General features: G+C 39.8%; 1 protein-coding gene across 2 annotated transcripts in view; it reads left to right on the top strand.

The window, feature by feature from the left end:
* Positions 1-243: 243 nt before the first annotated feature.
* Positions 244-24667, top strand: part of SYN2 (synapsin II) — a 139450-nt gene continuing 115026 nt past the window's right edge. The window contains exon 1 of one of the 2 annotated variants that reach the window (XM_070738575.1): positions 244-838. In XM_070738575.1, coding sequence (XP_070594676.1) covers positions 435-838 — 404 coding nt within the window. In that variant the 5' untranslated portion in view covers positions 244-434. The remainder of the gene's footprint in view (positions 839-24667) is intronic. The other variant, XR_011557959.1, reaches the window with a different exon arrangement.

Genomic DNA, 24667 nt, shown 5'->3' with positions numbered 1-24667 from the left:
GTGACGAGTTTTGCGCGCGGGGAGCATGCTGGAAGCGCGGGAGTTTTCCCGCCGAGAGACGGGAGTCGGCGGCCGACCGCGGGTTTATCAAGAGGACCCTCGTTGATTTCAGGGCGGGCGATAAGGGCGCGGTTTGGCGCCGCTTCCCTCCCTCCGCCCGCCTTCAGAAGAGAGCAAGGAAGCCAAGGCTAGGCGGCGACGGCTTGGGCGGCTGCCACCTAGAGACGGGAGGGCGGGACAAGCGGGGAAACGGGCGGCATTAGCAGCAGCCGCGGCGGCTCCCGCACGTAGCAGCGGCAGCGCTCCTTGCCTCCCTCCTTCTCCGGCAGCCAGCGAGGCGGCGGGCAAAGCGGAGAAGCCGCCAGACAGCCTTCTTTCCCACTCCTTCCAACCTCTCGTCGGCAGCCGCTTCTCCCCTCGGGCTCGGCGGCCAAATGATGAACTTTCTGCGGCGCAGGCTCTCGGACAGCAGCTTCATCGCCAACCTGCCCAATGGGTACATGACTGACCTGCAGCGGCCGGAGCCCCAGCAGCCTCCCCCTCCGGCCGTTCCGCCTGCCTCTTCGGCGGCTCCTTCGTCCGCTTCCCCGGCCTCGGAGCGCAAGCAGTCGCAGCCGGCGACGCCTCAGCCTCAGCCGGCGACGCCGCCACAGCAGCAGCAGCAGCAGCAGCAGCAGCAACAGTCGGTGGGCAGCAGCTTCTTCAGCTCCCTTTCCAATGCCGTGAAGCAGACGGCAGCCTCGGCGGGCTTGGTGGATGCCGCCTCGTCTTCCTTGTCCTCAGCGGCAGCCAAAAAGTTCAAGCTGCTCCTGGTCATCGACGAGCCTCAGACGGACTGGTAAGGCGCCCCCCTCCCCACCGGTCCCTCTTTCTGCTGGGAGCGATACAGAGACGGGGAACGCCTGTCTGTGACCGTCCAGGGGGCACATGGCCGTGGCAGTGCGAAGAAACCGGGAGAGTGTCCACCCAGGGGCTGTGGCAGTGTTACACCTATTGGGCTGCAAAGGGCAGGGCCACCTGAAGCTGTCTTGCCAAGGTGGAAGGCAGCAGTAATGTAGGGTAAGGGGGGGCGGTTGGTGCTTCTGGCCTGCTGGGGTTGTTGGGGGCCACTTGCAACTCCCCTCCTTCCTGCAAAGGACTGCCATAGGAGGAGGGCAGAAAGGAGTGGAACCTGCCTCAGGATGGTCACGTGTTCATGACTGCACATGTGCATGTTTGGCCAAGCCGTACGTGCGCTAGGAAGTTGTTGTTTCCAGCTTTGGTACACTTGAGGAATGTTTCCTGGCATCCAAGTCCTTGAATTGCAGATGTCACACACTTTTCATAAGCAGGGAAAGGAATGTTCAGTAAATGCTGGAATTGGGCAATGATTTTGATTTCCCCTCAAGGATGAGACAAAGCATGTGAAGTCACATTTAAGATATAGTCACACACAAGTAAAAACTGTCATTGTTATATTTTGAACCTTGCCTGAATATTTAACATATTTATTTTTACTTGATTAGCAGAAAGCTATTTAATTTTTTTGTCACATTAAGAGCCAAACAATTTTATATATTTGGTCTAGGAAGTAAATTATGAATTAGCTTGAAATTATTTTAAGAATACATTCAATATACACAAAGATAGCCAAATTTGAAAAACTGTGTCCTCTTGGGCTGGATTGTGTTTGTCTGGACCTCTTGAAAATACACAATTAACTGGTCTCAGCTTTACTTGAAGATAAACAGCTTAAGTTCCTCTATGCAAGTCAAAATATATTTGCTTATATTTTAAGAAGATGCTATACTGTAAAGAATGATTTATGAATTATTTTTGAAGGGCATATTTTGCATAACGCTTTAAATCTCATGTCTTTACTGTTTATCAGTCATGCTTATATGTTCCTTTTAGGGTCAACAATAAAACCTTTTTTTATTACAAGGGCTTTGTTGATGTTAAAAGTGTTACAATAGGATTGTAACAATGCAGCCTTGTACATGATCCCTGGACATAAAGCCTGCTGTGTTTGGTATATGCTTGCATGGAAGTATTTCTTGGGAGTAAATACATTCAACCTCATGCAGTAGCAGTGTGGCAGTAGACAAGAACAAAATGGCCATATTGTGTTTGCTGCAACAAGTTAGTGGAGCTGTCCATCTAGATGTTTTTGTATCAGAGCATGAAAATTAATTAGGATGTGATACTAGTGTTACATATTATCATTTTCTATTTTAGTAATTCATTGTGTCATTTGATTACCCTGGAGTTTTTTCCCCTTAGCATTATGTGGTAAGGATAGCAATCAAATAAAGTAGTACAGAGAGATATTTTAACTGTTTAACATCTAACTCAAAATAGCAATAAAAGGCTGTAAGTTGCAATGTTTGAAAACTTATGATGCTGTATATTCAAGCCCAGAATGCTTTATGGTAATTTTTCAAACCTAGATTCTTTCAGATGTAATGGTACCCTATAGTTGAGAATTTGCATGTTGTTGTCATAACATATATACACTGTATAAGGTGCCAGGTTTGGGAAGGTAAGTTTATGATAATTAGTTATGAGTACTTCCCTGTTCAAAGGATTTGAATATTGGATACCATATTCCAGGGACAAATAATTAGAGTCAATACACCATATTCACCATTTGCTTAAGAATTTTCAAATATATTTGGAATCTGATGCGAAAACAGAATAACTTAGACGAGCTTGATAGAGTAACGTGTATTATAGTCTGACTCTAAACCAAAATGGCAATTGTCAAATATTTCCTCAGATTCCAAACCTATTTGGCTTCTTGGAACTGCATACATAATATAGAAGTTTTTCTTTCTATTGATATAATAATACCAATGAATCCCTCTATTTGTTACACCAGATTATTTGTCCATTTATGCAGCATTCAGTTTAATGTATCTTTCTTTAGTTTTACCAAATATGGTAAATTTGGTCCAAAAATTGCAGGCAAGGTAACATTTGTGAAATGTCTCTGTGTATTAACTGACAAAGTAACAAAGTTAATACAGAAAACAGCTGGTTTTTTCATTTTTGTTTTTTTGTCTGAAGACTCTTGTATAAAACTACTAGAGAAAATAAGTCTGCAGAAGATTCGCTAAACTGGATTATTAAATGAGAATTGAAGTTACCTATTAGGAGAAATACACATTTATGTTTAGCATAATAATTATGGTATTAATTTGTACATATGTATTAAATTAATTAATTTAGTGCATTTGTACAACCATGGTAAGATGATTATAGAAGCACGCAGAGCATTTAGCAGATTCTGTGGTATGAGGTTAACAACAAATAATGTATTTTTATGAAGCATTTTAATATTCTTTTTATTTGAGTTCTAATATAGAACTAATTTTTTTAAAAAATGTTTCTTAATACTGTAGTTATAACTTTATGTGTTTAGTCAAATTTCCAATTATTTTCCATGTAAACAAGTTGTATGCAATATTTTTATATACCTCTGAACTCAGATTTCCTTGTTTAGAAATCAACATACAAACCCTTACTTGAAACAAATTTGATCAATCTGGTAGACTTTGATAGAGGGGGATGGATTGCTCCATTCATCTTCTGCTGCATTTCTATGGCAGGAATGTAAAAGATGCTTCTCTTCTTTAGTAACTGGGTTGTATCCTAGTTGCCATCTTCTTACTTACCTAAATCAGATTCCATGTTCTAGTTTGCCTTTAATATCTTGCTACTTGTGGTTATTGTATTGTGTTTTCCTTAAATACTATACAGCACTTGATGTAGTTTGAGAAAATGAAAGGGGGAAAAATCAATTATCATTGGCAATGATAAGGCATTAAAAACAATCAATTTAATGCAATACCATCTTCAGTTTTCAAGTAAGACTTCAAAGATTAATAAAGCTTAAAATAATCCCCCAAAATATTAAACTCCCAAATAGTATGTTAAGAATTTGGAAAATGCTGTTCTCTGTTTCTATAATACATATAGAAATGTCTTGGCAACTTCCTTCAAAGAACTTTCATACAAGGGAGGGAGGAATCAAACACGCACTGTATATACACATCTAGATACAGTATTATTTCTGGCGAAGGAAGAATATTTTATATAGCAGTGCTTCATTAGGCAATCAATTTGGGAATGGAAGTGTCAGTGCAAATTTTGGTTTAAGGCCAGGGACAGTACAATGCAATGCACATAATTTTTCATTCAAGGTTTAGTTTCATTCAGTTTAGGATCTTCCATGAATAATAAAATTAATCCTTTCTGACTTGGTATATCTTTAAAGAGTGTAGTCAGGAAAAGAGATGCAAGTATTATTATAAAGCCAAAACATTACCTGAATCTGGTGCTATAAAAATTACTCATCTAGTGTTTTGGTGTTCATGGATCTGGTGATCTTTTTCTACTACTACATTGTTTCTGTGTTCACAAGCATTTTATAGAAAAGGAAAACTCTTCTACTATTGCTGCAGCATTTCTACAGGAATGGATTCAATACCATACCTTGCATTATGGAAAGCAAGCCATTGTGTATCTATATAATGTTCCTTGGATATGTGCAAGCAGGCCTGTTCCTGAAAATGTTTCTGAAGAGGAAAAATGAAAAGTCAGGGCCTGAATAATAGCCAATGTCAATTCTTCAAAGAGAACACTTCCCTTCCAAAATTGATTTCCTAATAAACTACAAAAGCAGTAGGAAAATTCAATGGTCATTCATGTTAAGTGTATTTATGAAAGTATCACATAAAAACAGACAAAGAATTCTATGTCTGTTCCCATGGCTACTTGCATTATTATAACTAGCACATGACATCTGACAGATGTATGTGCTTATTATTTTAAGTCTGGAAATAGTACTTTGGGACTAGGAGTCTTTTTATCTTTGTATTTTGCATTTTATAATACATGAAGTAACTACTAGTCTATATTGAGAAATGTTGGGAATGACTACTATAATAACATCTGCTTAATTGATAGACTGAATAGATGCAGGACAAAAAACAGGGATGTGATTTTCTATTTGCTGTGTCGTTGCTACTCCACTACTACCATGGAGAGCTATCTATAGAGAATTATCTCTTGGTATATCATACTTAATTCTGAATATTTCAGTGGCTGCTTTTGACCCCTGCCTAGTTATTGAACAAATATTCATAACAGTACATGGGTTCAAATTCATTCTCTCATTTGCAGTGCCAAATAAGGTAAATGAGTATCCGTAAGATACATGAAATATATTTTGGAAATTTGTCACAAGTTTATTGGTTCTATCTAATACATTTTGGTGCAGCATTGGGCTTAGAATCAAATTCTCTGCTTTCCCTGCTATGCCCTTACCTGCAAAGCCCAATCCCAGCTGGTAACTGGGAGCCACTAGAAACAGCAAGTGAGCATGGTTCTATATAAACAAATTGTAGGTTTACCTACCATCATCTTATAGAAACCTGATAATTAATCCAAAACGGATTGTTCCATGATGTCATCTGTGACCTTGGCTCCTTATCAGAGAGCTCTGTTCCAATATTTCCAATATTTTCTGCCAACTTCTCTTACTAGGGATCCAATCTAAGCCCAAACACCAACTCTGATCTCTAAGTTGTGTTGAAAACTATTTGTAAATTTCATATGTTCATTAAAAATAAATAAACAAGGAAGAACCATACTGAATCAGTGAAATGGGTTAAACTAGGTTAACTATGCTTAAATTAAACTGAAAGTCAACAAAGCCCAGTCTCTATTCCTTGCCTCATTTGCAGCATAAAAAACTAGAGTACACTGCCTCCATCTGTTCCCACTGTGACTACATTGGGAAAATTTTGACCATCTTATAAGTCAGACATAGGTGTTTGTTCATTTTCATTGCTTAGTATTCCACATATGCAGGTCTTAAAAGCACTTTTGAAATGGAAAAATGTAATATGCATATCTGAGGAATAAAATAATCTGTCTAAGTTGGAAGGAATACTGCATATAAAGCTGTTAAGATTAGATATCAAATTACATATTACGTCTGCTAGTGATGCTATAGATGGTATTTGACTGCATGCCTTTCATAACAGAATCTTTTTAAAAGATTGATTAGCCTAGGTCTGAAACGGGTGGATTGCACTTACATTCACCGCCGGTTTGCATTGTGACGTTTTGTGCCCACACAGACGTGCTCCGTGTCCACACATCTCCTTGTACAATTTTGTTTCTGTGCATTGTCTGTAGCAGGATTCAGCCCAAAACACAGCTGAGGAGCTGATCAGCTGTACTTCGGGCAAAAAGATAAATGTCAGCATGAACCCAGGGGTGGGCGGGCAGACTCTTTTTCAAGCAGCGAAAGAGGAAAAGCCAATCAAACACGGAAAAAATTGCCAAAAATTCAAAAAAGAAAAGAAAAGATGGTGGTGGCCAAAGTCTGACACCGACTGAACCAGATCCATGTCACCATTGTCACGTCACCAATGGGTCATTGATGGTTTGGGCGATAGGGTCTGAACTGGGAGGAACTCATCCCTGGTCTGAAACGTATGTAATACATGCAATATAGTAATTTGTTAATCAGTTCTACAGAAGTGATTCATTGACATATCTCAGATATTGGAATCTAGTTCAGAAGCCAAGGTCATTCAGCTATGAGATCTTGACAAGTATCCTGTTTTATAACATGAAGAACTACGCCAGAGGCTGCAAACCTTTTGGGCACCAGGGACTGGTTCTGTGGAGCGAAGTTTTGCCATAGGCCAAAGGCGGCATAGCTTTGCATGATGCCTGCATCTCATGGGTCTTCGCTTGTTTGCAGGCCCTGGTTTCTGGCATGCCGCGCGGCCTGGTACCATCCACAGGCTGGAGGTCTGATCTAGGATATCTGAGAAACCAGCTCACCCCAATGGTATTAACTCATCCCATCCAAGATGGCAGAAAGGACATGCTATAAATCCCCATCAGCAAGGGAATTTCAGCTTGTGGGGACCAGAAAAAGAGCCTTTTATGTCATGGTTCCCATCTTCTGTAACATCTTGCCTTCCTACTTTTTTTGACCTTCCAAAAGGCCTTGAAGACAGGTTGCCCCAACTTGCCTGAGACTCTAATAGGGATAATTAAATATCCCTATATTTAATTTAATAATTAAATTAAATATGTAAGTCATCTAGATTCACCTCTGATGAGATGTGCAGCATACAAGTTAAAACAAACAAAAATAATAAAATCCTATTATGGCTATATGATAATAAAACAGTTGGTAAAATTAATCCTGTAGGTGTAGGACATAGATCTTGACAGAGTATTTTCCACTGTTTCCAACGTCTGAACTCAGGTTCTGTTACATATCTCATCTAGTCTGTGAGAACATATGAGAAGTTCCAGACTGCTGGGGGGAAAAAGTGTCCCAACAGTCTTAGTGCCATTTTTGCTTTAAAATAGGGGAGTTAAACTCAAGGCCCACCAGCTGGATACAACACTTGGGGTGCTTAGATCTGGTCCATAGCGCTGCCCTAAAAACAGAAAAGGACTGGGCTGCAGTGCCTCTGCCATTGAAAACAGATTCCTGGGAGGCCTTTTCGTGTGGCCCTGCTGAGCTCCGTTTTCAGCTATGATGGTCTCCTGCAGCCCTTTGCCTGTGAAAACGGAGGTCTATTTTTGCTGACAGAGGGCTAGCAAAACAAACTAAAAGCAAAACAAAACAAAAGGAGAAATATTTTCCCTCTTGCATTTAAGCATCCAAGATGGTACAGGAAGGGAAAAAGGGAAAGGGGGGGGGGAGATGGGAAGAGAGCAAGGAAGGAAAAAGACGGAATGATAGGAAAGGGGAAGAAAGAAGAAAGAAGTGGGAAGGAAAAAGAATGGGAAGGCAGGCAGGCAGGCAAGTCCTGCCTTAACACTTGGCCACTACAGATGCCCCCAACAGGAGTGATGTTGAGCTGGCCATGTCCACCCCAGCCATGCCTCCCTGCTGCCCCCTCCCCCCAAAGTGAAACATAATCCTGATGTGGCCCAGTTCCACTTGTTGTTCTTGGAAATTGAGTGCAAAGGATGAGAGCTTTTGCAGTGGCTCATTCAAAGACCGAAACAGCATCTGGCTCAGACCATAGTTCCCTCTAAGCTGAGCAGTGAGCAATCGCTCACTTAAAAATCATCATCAACTCAGAGTTTTCCAAACCTGCCCAGAAGCCGAGAGGGAAAGAGTGAGAGAGAAGGAGAGAGAGAGGAAGAGAGGAAGAGAGAGAAACAGATAGAAAAAAGAGAGGAAGGAAAAGAGAAAGAAAAAGAATGGGAGTAAGGAAGAGAGAAAGAAAATCAAAATCTAGTTTGAAACTAGCTCAACTATTTAAGTGGCATTTTGATATTGATAGAGTTGCCCTATTATGAGCTCACTGTTATAGACACACAGTACAGTATTTTATTTTGAAATTCTCTGAGGCAAAACAGGGTGGTTTTTTTTATTTATTTGTTTGTTTGTTTATTTATTAATTATTTCTGTGCCGCCCAGTCCCGAAGGGACTGCCGCTCAGACACTATACTTTTCCGCCCCCCCCAAAAAAAATTACAGGGAACACTGGCTCAGACAGCTTTATTCCATGAAAAGAACCTTTGCGTGAGGACTTGGATCACCTCTAACACAATTCTGACAATTATTTATATCTAATTCTTTGTGTATTTTCTTAATTACTGAACCTTTAGCAGAACTGGACTATTTTTCTTTGCATAATGGTTTGGTGCTGGATTTTGATAAGAAATTGTTAAGACTATGCTTTTGCATTGTTATGTGAGATGTCTTACTTGACACAGGTATCAGCAGAAATGGTGGGAAGGGATGGTGATAAATCCATCATGTCCTGGCATAATTTGCATGCTTGCATCAGACATCAGGACAAGCACCAAGTGACATCCTTTTTGCATTTAGTTCCCTCTTCAGTGGATTTTTTATTAAACCAGTTAAAGGCTTAGAATAGTTCTGTTTGCAATGGTAAGCATTGTAATAGTACTAGGCACTAGAAGGACCAACTTTATAATAATATGTAATGTTAAGAAACAGCAGTAACAAGAATCTACAGTAATATTTAGGGAAACATAGTTATCTAGGACTTTATCATCCATAGATCACAATAAATTGCTTTGCTTTTGGCATTCAGGCTGCAAAAGTCTATTTTTTTAAAAAAAACAAATCAGTCAAAATATTACCCATAAAACTTAAACCGCTAAAGCCGTTTCTCTGAAAACAATAAAAAAACAGAAGCAAGGAAAATAGTTTGTAATATTTTTATTTTTTTACTGTTTAAAAAAATATTTTACACTTAGTGTTCTGTAGTTGTGTGTGTATATGTACAATTTAATAGATAGATGGGAGAGAGAGAGAGAGAGAGAGAGAGAGAGAGAGAAAGAGAGAGTTGTGCGTGAATGCACATACACAAACAAACATTCTGACCTTGTCCATAAAAGCACAGGATTAATATGCAGCTGATTTGTCTTGTTGCCATCTCCCCTGGTGAATTCAGCTTCCTCCTGAGTTATATGTTAGCAGGAGAGTCCCCAAGGTGCTTTTTCAGGAGACAACTGTACTTTCTTGGTTTTTTGTTGTCTTTGAAGACATTTGGCTTCTCATCCAAGAAGCTTCTTCAGCTCTGACAGGATGGTGGGGAACTGAAGAATTTATATTCCTTGCAGACAGCTGGTCATTTGCATTCTTTTAGAGAGTCATTGGGAACACTTGGAGGTTTATCTGTGTCCTTAGGGTCACCTGTGTAGTGCAAATGTGTGTGGAGCCTTCTTGGTTGCAGGATGATTTCTGTCCTGTGTTCTTTTGCTATTAAAGACAGGTCCAGGCTGTTGGGGATGAGTCTGTATTGTCTCCATTTCAAACTGAAGTGCAAATGGTTCCTGAAATCTGCAATTTTGGGGGAAATCGATTCATACTCACACTTCATTTGAAGGATGTTGACCTCAAAGTGAATAGATAAAAGTCTATGGAGATTCTGAGTCATCCATGTCATGGTTTTCTCAAAGATGCCTTTTCAGGAGGCAACTGGACTTTGCTCAATGTTTTCAAAGAAAAAACAAAGTCCAGTTGCATCCTGAAAAAAACCATCTTTGAGACAATCGTGACCTGGATGACTGGGGAATATCCATAGACTGTTAGCTTGAGAGTTTAGCAAGGAGAAATTTCAAGGGTGAAAAAAGATGAGACAATTATTTTAAGAATAGAAGCATCTCAAGTATTTCAGTATAGAAGCTCTAAAGCACAGGATTACTTTAGAGATCAAAATAAAGTTGCCTGTTAATGACAAAGTTTATTATAAATAGAAGAGGGTTTTTTTAAAAAATGGACTACCAAGAAGAATAACATCTTCATCATATATAATTGTATACCATTATATTATTCTTCAATAATTCACAACTAGTTTTGTACATTCTTTTAAAAATAAGATTAAAAATAAAAAATAAGATAAGCAAGGTTATTCATTTTCTTGTTTTAATATTAAATACATACATCTAGAGCAGCTGGTGTTCCTAATTTCTATGGGAAATTTGCTAGAAATAAACAGAAAAAGAAAACAAAAAGAGATACTGTATTTGGATACGAAGTCTGCATGTTGTTTTTAATTCAAAGTATGGTGTTTTACAATTTACTAGAAATTTTACTAGTACTTTTTTAATTGTTCTGAAATATACCAAGACATAATAGATATGTTCTATAACCTACACAAGTCTTGGTATATTTCAGAACAATTATAAAGTAGGAATAGCAAACCCAACTGATAGGTTGGGACAAGTAGAGCCTTCAAATTCTTAGAATTTCCTCTTGCTCACCACCAGAAAACCTCTACCAGATGTTGGGACAGGGAGATAGACTGGAAAAAAATGTGTGTGCTTTACAGTTTGAGGATTATTATAATTAGTTACATGGTCATCCAGATATTTAGATTTGCCATTTTTATCAAAGTACCGAGTCCTTCCAAAAGACCTGCAATTATTGAAGTTGATGTTTTTGCTTGATGGTCACTAGATGAAAGATGTTCTGAGTAAAACTGCCCTTAGCATTTGACTGATGGTGACTGCTGATGGTATTCAAGTAGTGTATTTTTATTATAGTTAGTCACAATCAAGTACAGTGGAACCCCGACATAAGAGCTGCTCTACTTAAGAGCAACTCGAGATAAGAGCTGGGAGGGGAGAGATATTTTTGTTCTACTTACAAGCCCAAATTCGAGATACAAGCGCCAAGGAGCTGTCTCCTGAAGCCAAACGCTAACTTCCGCGTTCGGCTTCAGGAGACAGCTGCGAAGCGGTGCGCGTGTTTTAAAAGGTTGCAGCCGGCCTGGGGGGGGGGTCGGGGGGGTGCTTGCAGCTTTCTTTCTTGCTCTTTTTCTTTCTCTCTTTTACCTTCCCTTCCTCTATTTCTTCTTTTCTTTCTCCTTCCCACCTTCTTCCCTCCCTCCCTCCCTTCACTCATTCCTCTCTTACTCTCCCCTTTCATAAGTTTCCTTGCTTCCTTCCTCTGTTCCTGTCCCTTCCCTCTTTCCTTCCTTCCTTCCCACCCTCCGTCCATTCATTCACCCATTCCTCTCTTGATCGCTTAAAGCCGGTCCCTGGTGCAAAAAGGGTTGGGGACCTCTGTCCTACAGGATTGGGTGGCAGAGAAGTTGAACATATGTAAATTTAAAAGTTTAAGAAAGTTTACAAGTTAAGTGAAAGAAACTTCATTATTCATTTATATGTACATGTACATTTCTTCATTAAAAACATGTCTTTCTGCATAATTTAGACTAACTTTGTGAGTTTTTTGAGGGCTGGAACCAATTAAAATTATTTACATTAATTCCTATGGGGAAAAGTCGTTCGAGATAAGAGCTGCTCGACTTAAGAGCCCAGGTCCGGAACGAATTAAACTCGTATCTCGAGGTACCACTGTATATGTTTAGACTGGATTTGGTTTTTTTTATCCACCTATCAAGTCTTTCCTAAGAATTTGATAGAGTTAAATGTTGTTTGATGGTGATAAAGATATTGTAGAATGTAAATTATTCCAAGTAAAGATGCATTTTGTAATTGACCATGGTGATTTTGTTCATGCGGATGATGTACAAGTAATGGTCCAATTGTTTGGGGATTGCATCCAAATACTATTCGTACTATATTCCTTTCGCCAGAGTTTTTTGCTTCTACTTGCAAGTCCGTTTTGTGATCTTCTCAAGTTCTTCCTCTTCAGTTTTGCTACTCCAGGTACTGCCATATCATCTCCAGACTTTTTTGTCTTTCCCATCAACAGTTGCTAAGCTTGGCTGTTATGTGGCAGGTGCTCATCTGTTTGAATTCTAAAATTCCAGACTTTTAGCACCTTCATTTTTGTTTACTTTGCTTGATTTGTGGTCCCACCAGTTCTTGCTTGGAGGCAAGAGGCATTTCTTGCATATATCATTTTTGCTGTTTTGTCATGTCCTTGTTGGAGTCAGACTGTGCAATCTTCTTGCAGCAACTAATTAGGTGGTCTAATTCACCTGTGTTAGCGCCCCAAAAAGCATATGAGAAATAAATCAAATTGCAGTCCAGTTCTGGCACTCAAAATTCGATTTATTAACAGAACCATTTTGGACACGCTGCCTTCATTCGTGTACTGACGTATTTCCCAGTTTCTACCCAGGTTAAGGTTCATCGTACAACGCCCACCCCACGTCCATCACAAGACCCAACCCGTTGCAGGGATTCCACCAACTTCCTCTGTTCTTCGGTTGATGCAGAACAAAAGGTGACTTTGGCCCGAAGAAAGGAATTTGTTGTGTCTAGTAACTTTCCTCTCACTCGCTGCCCCTCCCAAAAGCCCCTAAAGCTAAACTACTATGGCAGGCCAAAGCCTCTGAATCCACACGATGGCTGCGGCCTGACAACCTGCTCTTCTTATCGTTATTTACATTTGCATGCATTATTATATAATATAGTGGGAAAGATTAGAATGGTGTTCTTGGGCAGCTGAAACACTCATTCTGAGGCTGCCTTAAGCAGGACCAGTGTAGAATTTCATGTAATGCTTTCATAACACTACTGCTCCAACTGCTATAAGACTAAAAGAAAGAGGGAACTATTTTAACATTTTTCCTCTCAACTGAAGAAGGAAAGGCTTGGATATTGCAGGGAAGTTAGAAGTAACCTATCATACAACCATTTATTGAAATTTCCTCTTATAGTATCATGGGAGGAAGCCTAGAAACCTAGGGAATCAGGTCACCTCCATTAATGCATAGCAATTGAATAAATTTTCATCAAGGCCTTTTAGTATTGCTGCAGATGATAGTAGTAGATGTTTTTAAAGGCAGATTATGCAAAATAAAATATTTGTTAAAATTTAGTGGCATTTCTTTGATAATTCATTTTTGTAGGTACACACTGCATATAACTGAATGTGAAAGTAACTTATTTAGAACATAGATTGAAGAGAAAAGTGTTTAGTTATTGAGATTTTATTTTTGCCTTATACATTCTGGGATTCCAAATTGAACTGTAATCCCGAGGTCTCTTGAAAGCTGCCCTACATCGAGAACAGAACAGAACAGAATATAATTATTTATTGGCCAAGTCTGATTGGACCCACAAGGAATTTGTCTTTGGTGCATATACATTCAGTGTACATAGAAGAAAAGATACATTTGTCAAGAATCATAAGGTGCAATAGCTAATGGTTCTCATGGGGTACAAATAAGTAATCAGGAAACAATCTAACTTATGATTCCTCAGTAGATCTTTCTGTTGGAAAGAGGAATTAATCCAAGGACGATGAATTCAAGCATTATATTTAATTCCTGCCTTCTTGCCAGCACTTTTCCAGCACCAGAAAAAAAATGTAATATTGTAAAGCTTCCAGAGGTGGTATGATAGGCCTTGGGCAGAGAGGATGGTAGGAATAAGTTTTATATAAAGTCTTCTGTTATATCTACACATTGGAAATGGTTGGATGTGTTGGTAGTTCTGGTTTTTACCAGTCATTTTGCATGTATAAATGTAGTCTCAGTCATTCCAAGCAGTGGAAGTGAAATTTCACATACACAGTGTCCAAGAAGGGTGGAGAGAAGCAAAAGCATTCCTGTTATTTATTTTTATTTTTTTGTTATTTTTATTTTGCCGGATTGTCGGAGGTTTGGTACAAAGATGTGCAAATCACAAATGTGCTGCACTGTAGTGTTTGTATTATTAGACTTCTTCTGTGTTTAATAAAAAGCAAAATATATATATACAAAGCTTTTGGAAGTGAAACATAAGGAATAAGATAGCATGATGTTAACAGTGAATGAAAATGTGGAATCCAATATATATAGCAATTCAGTTAAATTATATCAAAATCCATGTGTCAGGTAGAGTTAATGAATCTTTCATAGAAATGTAAGATACAATTCAATAATATCCCTATTTTTCTCTGTCCATTTCTGCTTTTTATTTTCAAATATTTATTTATTTATTTATTCATTCATTCATTCATTCATTCATTCATCCATCCATCCATCCATCCATCCATCCATTTAATATACATATATATGGTCATCCATCTCATTTTTGTTGCTGGGTGGGGTATACAGGTTAAATCCAAGTAACATCGTAATCTTCTATCATTAAAATAGTTTTAAAAATTATAAATACATTAATAAAAAATGACCAATATTTGCTTGGTGTCCTCAAACATGAAATTTTGAAGGCCTACTGGAAGATCAGTAGGTTGCAACCAATCTCACCTCAGGACATGATGTTCCAGAGGGCAGATACTATGACAGAAAAAGGTCTCTTTCTCTAATATTTTTTTAAAAGTGTTTGATTGATTGATTGATTCATTGATTCATTGATTCATTCATTCTTTCATTCGATTTTTTATGCCGCCCTTCTCCTTAGACTCAGGACGGCTTACAACATGTTAGCAATAGCACTTTTAACAGAGCCAGCATATTGCCCCCACAATCTGGATCCTCATTTTACCAACCTCGGAAAGATGGAAGGCTGAGTCAACCTTGAGCGTTTGATGAGGTTTGAACTGCTGACCTGCAGATCTACAGTCAGCTTTAGTGGCCTGCAGTACTGCACTCTACCTGCTGCGCTACCTCGGCTCATATTGCTATTGCAATTTCAAGAAATAGTTTTACTTAATTTAACGCCCAACTACTTTCTACAGTCTACATATTTGCATTGCAATAGTTTGAAGGAACAATATTATGTCCACAAAAATAGTATTTATTTTGCCCAAGACACTTCCATTATTTGGAGAATCAAATACAACATATAGCATCTCAGTCACTGACTTTAGCAAATTATGAAATGCTAAAGCCGCTCATTGTTTATAATTACTTCCAGTCACTGCATTCATGCAGTGTTCTTGATAATTGCTTTTGGGGCTATTAATTTGACTCCCTGTTCTGGATTAAAAGCCCTGAAATTCTTAGGTCTCCAGCCAGATACTAACTAGGGGCCACATTGATTTCTGAGGTCAGCTGCCTGTTAAGAATGAAAATATCCCTTGACCAAAAAGTTGCTCTGGAAAATTGGGCGATGTCATCCCTTTAGGCTAGATCAACCTTTCTAATGCTGCGACCCTTAATACAGTTCCTCATGTTGTGATGACCTCCAACCATAAATCTAGCGCCAGTTCTCCCAACAGAGCTTCAAGCTGATTGGCAGGAAGGTCAGAGGGACACCCCCACTGTAACACCTGATTGGTTGGATTGTAAAAATATGTTCCATGGTGCCAGAATAGAAGCTTTAGTTCTTAACACCATGGGAAATTTATGTTTTCCATTATCTTAGGCAACCCCTGTGAAATGGTCGTTCGACCCCCAAAGGGATCCCAACCCCCAGGTTGAGAACCACTGGGCTAGATCAAGAAACAAACATTGCAAACACTGTTGGAACTCTACTTAGTTGTAGATTATTATAACAACAGAATCTTCAAAACCTGCCGGCTTTCTTTCTTTCCTCTCTTACACTATGCAGAATCATGGTTGTTTTGAACATTTTCCTAAGATTTACTCTGGGCAGAGATTTCATTTTTTTTATGTTCATAGCTTTTGCACCTATCTTGAATAATTTTAAATGTGACAGGATTTCAATGAAAAGGAAGAACTAGGGAAATTTGGCTGGGGTACATTAAGCAAGTATTTTCACGATTCAGCATTGGATTCACATCCTGTATAATGCTCAGCCTTTCTTAATGAGGATTAATGTTTTCAGTTATTTGAAGCTGCAAAAGAAAGCGACAAATTATACATGCAGCATTTTTGGGGGGATAGAGTTTTAGAAAAAGCACTTTGTATTTCATGACAAATTTATGTCCTAGTGAGATACCACTTTTACCTTCTTAAACTTTTAAAATCTTAAATTTCCTAAGTGAAAGTAATGAGTTTAAATAGGTTTTTTTACTTTGTATTATTGAAAATCTATGCAACACTTTCCAATCCTATCTCTAATAATATCCTCAAACCTGACTCAGCTAAAAAAAAAGTGACTGCAAAAACAAGGACAGTATATATCTTCTTGTATTTGTGAAAAAAACCAAACAATTTTGATTCTGTCATATCAAGTTATAAAATGTGCTTAGAAAAATGATATAGAACATCTCATTGTATGTGAAATCTATAACCAGATCTGGAAGCCACCTTCCGGATATAACATGGTGAAACAGAATGCTTCTAGATCAGAAGAAAATGGAGACATGACTATGTACTCTCCATTTATTTGGGTAGCAGAATATGTGAATGGTCTGCAGCCATCTGAGTACAGTGAAAAGGATTTAATGTTAAATACAAAGAAATCCAAATTCATAAAAAGTGGTTCAATAACTAGCATTCGAACTGATAATGAAGATACAGGTGGTCTTTGACATACAACCACAACTGAGCCTCAAATTTATGTTGCTAAATGAGACATTAGTTAGGTGAATTTTGCCCCATTTTATGACCTTTCTTGCCACAGTTGTTAAGTGAATCACTGCAATTGCTAAGTTATAAATATGGTTGCCCATTGACTTTGCATTTCAGAAAGTCACAAAAGGTTACCATGTGATCCCAGGTTACAAAACTGTCTGAAATATGAACCATTTGCCAAGCATCCAAATTTTGATCACATGACCATGGGGATGCTGCAATGGTCATAAATGTGAAAAACCTAAGTCACTTTTTAAGTGATGTTATAACTTTGAATGGTCGCAAATGGACTGTTGTAAATCAAGGATTACTTGTACTACAGTGGTGGATAGTTTCTGCCTTTAAGAATTGATTGTCAACAGTAAAGGAACCTTGGTGAAGAAACACAACTCAACATGGCACTTTGTAGAATAGCTATTTTGGTCTTGAAACAGAAATTTAGAAGCTATAAGTGATCACATAAATAAACCTTCTCCAGGGTAATTGTCCCTACCTGGGTCCTTCAGATCCATCACCCTCCATTCAATAGTGTTGCTCATTGTTGCTGTAACTTCATTACCTTTGCAACACTTTGCTGCTGGCCATCCTATTCTTTTATATCCTTCCACTTTCTCTGGCATTTAGACTTCTTTCAAAAGATGTCTCTATACCCAAAAGATCAGAATTGTGTAGTCAGTAGTTTTTCCTGTAATACTATGCATACAAAGTCAGATTCCTAAACTTTGAGTTTGAAGAAGACTCCTGAGAATATTATGAAAGTGGACAAAACCAATTAATTCAATTAATCCAATTCTCATTCAAGCAAAAATGATCAGTCTCAAATTATCATATTTGGAGACATTATGCAAATAACTAGCTTTTGAGAGAAGTCTAAATGCTGGAGAAAGTGGAAGGAAATAAAAGAATAGGATGGCCAGCAGGAAAGTGATGCAAAAATAATGAAGTTACAGCAACAATGAGAACACTATTGAAAGGAGGGTGGCTGATCTGAAGGATCCAAGTAGGGGCAAATTATCCTGGAGAATATTTATTTATGTGATCACTAAGAGTTGAAACCAATTTGATGGCACATCTGTCTGTCTGTCTACCTACCTGCCTGCGTTCCCCCTCTCTTTCATCTATGCATCCATCCATCTATCCATCCACCCACCCATTCGCCCATCCATCCATCTATGTTATCTGCTGTAACCATAATCAATTGTAAATGTGCATCTTCCCCCATTATTTCTTCTTTCCTTTTTTATTCTTCATAAATAGATGGAAAAGATGCTGCCTGAGCCATATTTTTGGAAAACAATTTCCAAGAGATAGGCATCTGTGCTTTTAGACATCTTGCCCCATTAAATATTATTTGGCTTAATAATAAGGACAGCCAAACAAATAAGTTCTTATAAGTGAATTGAACCACAAATAAAGATTATGGTTTAGCCCAATTACCTTGCTAGAACCTGGATTCAGTCACTTAAAGAAGGAATCTCCCATTTGGACCCAAAATTTTCAGAAGATAGGCTGGCCAGGCTGGTTTTAGACGAGAGAAGCTAATGTTTTCCAGCCATAAAGTTGAGTCTGGAAGAAAGTTACAAGGCAAAAATATTTATGCTCACATGATAAAGCCCCATGTTTCTCATTGTGCAAGGGCATTTGAATATAAGGCATTTGAAGTAAAGGAGAAAACAGTGATCTTGTGACACAGCACTGGATAAGATTGTGCAATATTTATAAATATTCTAAATTCTTGTGGTCTGTTTGAATCTCTACAAGGTATTCAGTATTTCAAGAAATCAGCAAATGCTGCAAAGCAGAACTTACCAGAAAAGAAATGCAAAGGTAATTAAGTTGCTGTTAGACTTTGCAGCTGATTATAGACACACAATTTCCAAGACAAAATCAGAAATATCAATCTGTAGAGAAAAAGAAAGTAGGTGAGATCTGAATGATAGAAAACGGGCTGAAAAGTAAATGCCAGATTGAGATGCCTTCAGAATTTCACTTAAATAAAACCACCTTCTGAGTAGAATGAATACAGCGTAATGAGCAATAAACTTATGGTAAAAACTGGCAAAGCTTCCCAAATGCTGAATATACTTGATATATGTAGGAGGAGATCCCACAACAAAATGAATTCTGTCCTAGCTGAATACTTTTGATGGAAATGTGTATGCCAAATGATTTGACACAGGAGAATTTAAAGATATATTTCTCTAATTTATTGTAGAGACTGAAGCCATAAAGGTATTAAAGAACTGTCTGAACTTGAACATTAAGTATGGAGGATGGGATCTTCAGAATAAATCAGCAAATCATTTAAATGAACAGTTAAGAACTCAAGTATAAAATCATAAAAAATCACAAGGCTCTGAAAATACCAATCTTAGGACATTTATTTATTATTATTTATTTATTATTTAGATTTGTATGCCGCCCCTCTCCGCGAACTCGGGGCGGCTCACAACAAAGCATAAACAGATCGTACAAATCCAAATAGATTCAAATAAATTTAAATATTTAAAAAGTTTTAAAAAGAACCCCAATATGCTAACAAGCACACACACAAACATACCAAACATAAATTGTACATGCCCGGGGGAGATGTTTCAGTTCCCCCATGCCTGACGGCAAAGGTGGGTTTTAAGAACTTTACGGAAGGCAGGGAGAGTAGGGGCAGTTCTAATCTCCAGGGGGAGTTGGTTCCAGAGAGTCGGGGCCGCCACAGAGAAGGCTCTTCCCCTGGGGCCCGCCAACTGACATTGTTTAGTTGACGGGACCCGGAGAAGGCCCACTCTGTGGGACCTAATCGGTTGCTGGGATTCGTGCGGCAGGAGGCGGTCTCGGAGGTATTCTGGTCCAATGCCATGAAGGGCTTTAAAGGTCATAACCAACACTTTGAATTGTGACCGGAAATTGATCGGCAACCAAAGCAGACTGCGGAGTGATGGCGAAACATGGGCATACCTAGGTAAGCCCATGACTGCTCTCGCAGCTGCATTCTGCACGATCTGAAGTTTCCGAACACTTTTCAAAGGTAGCCCCATGTAGAGAGCGTTACAGTAGTTGAACTTCGAGGTGATGAGGGCATGAGTGACTGTGAGCAATGAGTCCCGGTCCAGATAGGGCCGCAACTGGTGCACCAGGCGAACCTGGGCAAACGCCCCCCTCGCCACAGCTGAAAGGTGGTTTTCTAATGTGAGCTGTGGATTACTATATATTCAAACTTTCCACAGTAAGAATCAAAGATAGAATAGAATTTTATTGGCCAAGTGTGATTGGACACACAAGGAATTTGTCTTGGTGCATATGCTCTCAGCGTACATAAAAGAAAAAGATACATTTGTCAAGAATCATGTGGTACAACACAATTATTGTCATAGGGGTCAAATAAGCAATGAAGAAACAATCAATAGTGATCTCAAACTACCAGAGAGTTCAGGAGTAAATAGTTATGTACTGCACATTCTGTAGACAGAAGCGTCCTTTTTGACAAAGGTGGGACAAGGAAGAACATAAGAACCAGTGGTGAAATCCAATTTTTTTTTACTACCTGTTCTGTGGGTGTGGCTTGGTGGGCATGGCATGGTTTGGTAAGCATGGCAGGCGAAGGATACTGCAAAATTTCCATTCCCACCACATCCTGGGGGAAGGATATTGTAATGTCTCCATTCCTACCCCACTCTTGGGGCCAGCCATAGGTGGTATCTGCTGGTTCTCTGAACTAGTCAAAATTTCTGCTACTGGTTCTCCAGAACCTGTCAGAACCTACTGGATTTCACCGTGATAAGAACATATGAAGTTAGTCTTTGAAATCCTATCAATAAATTATTTTCAAAAAATTCCTTTAGGCAAGCTAGCTCTGTATTGATGTTGGTGAGGGGTTAAGATTGAATGTGGAAGCCATAGAATCTCACAGTCTGCATTTCTCCAACCATTGTCTCTTTTTTCCAATCTGTTATGGACCACTCTGAGAACCTACCACGACTGTCACCTGCAGTTAAAGAGACAATGTACTGACTTAAGTTATGAGTAATGCATCTGACTCATGCAGCTATTCACTAATTCTGATAAGGAGCCAGGGCCTGTCCTTTGGAGAATACTTCATTCTAAATCATGCTGCAACCAAAGAAAGCTGAGCAGAAAGAAGGACCAACCACTCCTTAAATTAAACATAGACAGAGAGACTGCCAATATCACAAAGCACTCCAGACGTACTCTCCTTATTGGAAACAATTATCTTGGCTTTGATGGAATTTTTTGTTATTCCACCTCCAGTCTTGAATTATTTTTTTCATCAATCCTGTATCTGAAATCTTCAAATTATTTATTTATTTATTTATTTATTTATTTTTAATTTATTTTTATTTAATTTATTTATTGGATTTGTATGCCGCCCCTCTCCGTAGACTCGGGGCGGCTAACAACAGTGGTAAAAACAACATGTGACAATCCAATACTAAGACGGCTAAAATCCCTTATTTTAAAAACCAATCATACATACAAGCATACCATACATAAATTGTAGAAGCCTAGGGGGAAAGGATATCTCAGTTCCCCCATGCCTGACGACAGAGGTGGGTTTTAAGGAGCTTACAAAAAGCAAGAAGGCATTTTGCTGCAGTGGCATTATTTATGAGATAACCTCACTAAATTTTCCAACTCTTTTTCTAAATTATCGACTCTTAGTTTGTCTTGCCTTCTGGTGGATGATTTATAGCATACAAAATAAATGGTCTCGGACTTGAAATTGGTAATTTGCATATGTCATAAGCCATAGTTTGCAATCCTTAGACCAACCTCGAAATTAGTTTGCTGTGTGCTATAAAATCTGTATTGCTTTTTAAGTCCACACTGTCCTGAATAAGGGGGAGTTGCCAATTTTATTGTTATCTCAATTACTAAACTAGTTATAAATGTTACATGAGTTTTACCAGTGGGAAAATCACCAAGTCTGAGGATGATACTATGTGATTGCATATTGAGCAAGGAAGGCAGAAAATTATTTTTGATTCCCATTCTGCTTGGGTAAAGAGATGGATACTAGGATTTATCTTGAGCTTCACATGATAGGCGATTGCCTTAGCTTTTTTTTTTTTGAAGGAAATTCATCTTACTGTTCAGTTAGCTGTCTCTTGATCTAATGATAGCAGAGTCCAGCCCATATTTTGCCATCTTCTTTATCAGAACCTCCTGGGAGAGGTTTCTGAATTGCTTTCATGAAATCAAGGGCAAACCTATTAGACAAGAAGATTAGATTAGTTCAGTATGTTGTATCAATCCATAATTGTATTTTTTCTAACAGCTCACCAATGAATCGCTTAATTTCTTCTATCCTTAATATGATTAATTCTGAAAAAACATTTGTTCGCTATCACACTGGAACATGCACAATTTTATCTTCTTCAGGCTTCTTCTTATCAGAACCAAAAAAATACTATAATGTTTTTCTCTCTCCCTGTACTTAGAGTTTTACTAAGGAGCTTGGGTCAAACTCTATCCAGTCATGAAATTTTGAAAGTGATGTTGGTCCAGACACATATTGCTGTATAGCAAAATAATTTAGAGTGGTCTAAATTTTATTTTTTTTATTAAACTTAATTTAGTAAAATTATAGTGGTAACTTGATATTCATATTTATTTGGTTCTGGGAGGCACAATGAGTACCAAAAATGATGAATAATAAACAGATTTTTCCCCATAAGAAATAATGTAGTGAGTCACAAGAAACAGACATTGACAAGTTATACCTTATGTGTTGAGTTCCAAACAAACAATGAGTACCAGGACAAAATTTTCACATCGCAATGTGTTAAATACCAAATTTGATGAGTTTCAAAGCAGTTGAGTACCAAAGTACCACTGTATAAGTAATAAAGATTTTTTGATGGCAGTGCTACATTCCCAGCTCTATCATTTCACCTAGATATATTATATAAAATGTTATTTATTTTTTATTTCATTTAAGTACATCACATAAAATTTGACTATCTTTAAAAATATATCTTACATCTTACTCTAGGAAAACTAACCACTGTGTGTTGAAAGACAATTTTATCAGTTGTAGTATTTGCTGACTTGTGTCAGACCGCTTCTGTTAGATTATTGTAACTCCTTATAGCTGTACAGACAGAGAACAATCAGATTTACATTTAGGAGATATTTTAAAAAGAAAAATATCACCCTTGCTTAGAATTTTAAATACTTAATTGTTAATACCTAAACACAAAAGGAACCATCTTGCTACACTCCAACATCAAAAAGATGTCTATAATTTTCTCTCTGAGAAACTATAAAACAAAGGTGGGTGTAAGAAATATAATTGGAGGCATTGATCAGAAAGGAGGGCCAGAGATATTGCTGAATTGTAACCACCCAGACATTTTTCTGGCTTGCATTGTAAGGGATTTATTCTGCTAGATTCATCCAAAACGATTGCTCCTTCAGAAATACAGTGGTACCTCAAGATACGAACCCCTCGTCTTACGAACAACCCGTGATACGAACCCGGGGTTCAGAAAATTTTGGCCTCTTCTTACGAACGTTTTTCGTCTTACGAACGCCAAACCCGAACTTCCGGGTTCGGCATTCCGGAGGCTGCTGGGAAGCCCCGCAGCCCGGCTGTCACCTTTTAAAACAGCCGGGGGGCTTCCCAGCAGCCTCCCGAAGCTGAACCCGGAAGTTCGGGTTTGGCGTTCGGGAGGCTGCTGGGAAGCCACCCGGCTGTTTTAAAAGGTGACAGCCGGGCTGCGGGGCTTCTCGGCGGCGGCGGCAGCAGGTTGGTAAGACGGAAAACGTTCAGGAGGCCGCTTTGGGTTTTTGGCTGGGAGGGAAGGCAGGAGGTCCGGCGCTGGGGAAGGGAGTCAGGAAGGTCCTCCTGCTCCCCCCTCAGTGAAAAACACAAAGACGGTCTGCTGCCGCATGACAGGCAGGGCGGAGCAGCATGGAGCAGACCGCCTTTGTATTTTTGGCTTGGGGGGGGGGAAGCAGGAGGCGCAGGATCGGGCGGGCGGCGGGCGAGGCGTGACCGAACGGGCCCGGCTCAGGCTAGGACGGGGCGGGCAGCGGCTGGGCGCGGCGGCGAGGGTGCGTCCGACTGCTTGGCTTCCCTCGCCGCCGCAGGCAACGTGCGTTGCGAACTTTCGGGCCGGCCAGGCTCAGTGGATCAAGCCGTGCCTCCTGGGCTTTCCGTCACTGAGCCGGCGAGGCTCAGTGATGGGAGGCGCGGCTTGATCCACTCAGCGGCCCGGAAAATTGCAGCTCGTGTTGCCTGCGGCGGCGAGTGAGGCCAAACCGAGAGCAGCATCACCGCGGCTCCTGGCTCGGTTTTCCCCGCAGCCGCAGGCAACACGGGCTGTGATTTTCCGGGCCGGCGAGGCTGTGACAGGAGGCGCGGCTTGATCAGGGAGGCGCGGCTTGATCCGCTGAGCGGCCCGGAAAATCGCAGCCCGTGTTGCCTGCGGCGGGGAGGGAGGCCAAGCCGAGAGCAGCATCACCGCGGCTCCTAGCTTGGTTTCCCTCGCAGCCGCAGGCAACACGGGCTGCGATTTTCCGGGCCGGCGAGGCTGTGACAGGAGGCGCGGCTTGATCCGCTGAGCGGCCCGGAAAATCACAGCCCGTGTTGCCTGCGGCGGGGAGGGAGGCCAAGCCGAGAGCAGCATCACCGCGGCTCCTGGCTCGGTTTCCCTCGCAGCCGCAGGCAACACGGGCTCCGATTTTCCGGGCCGGCGAGGCTGTGACGGGAGGCGCGGCTTGATCCGCTGAGCGGCCCGGAAAATCGCAGCCCGTGTTGCCTGCGGCGGGGAGGCCAAGCCGAGAGCAGCATCACTGCG

This window comes from Erythrolamprus reginae, chromosome 2 (genome assembly GCF_031021105.1).
Source record: "Erythrolamprus reginae isolate rEryReg1 chromosome 2, rEryReg1.hap1, whole genome shotgun sequence".
NCBI lineage: Eukaryota > Metazoa > Chordata > Lepidosauria > Squamata > Dipsadidae > Erythrolamprus > Erythrolamprus reginae.
This window is presented reverse-complemented; position numbering and strand designations above follow the sequence as displayed.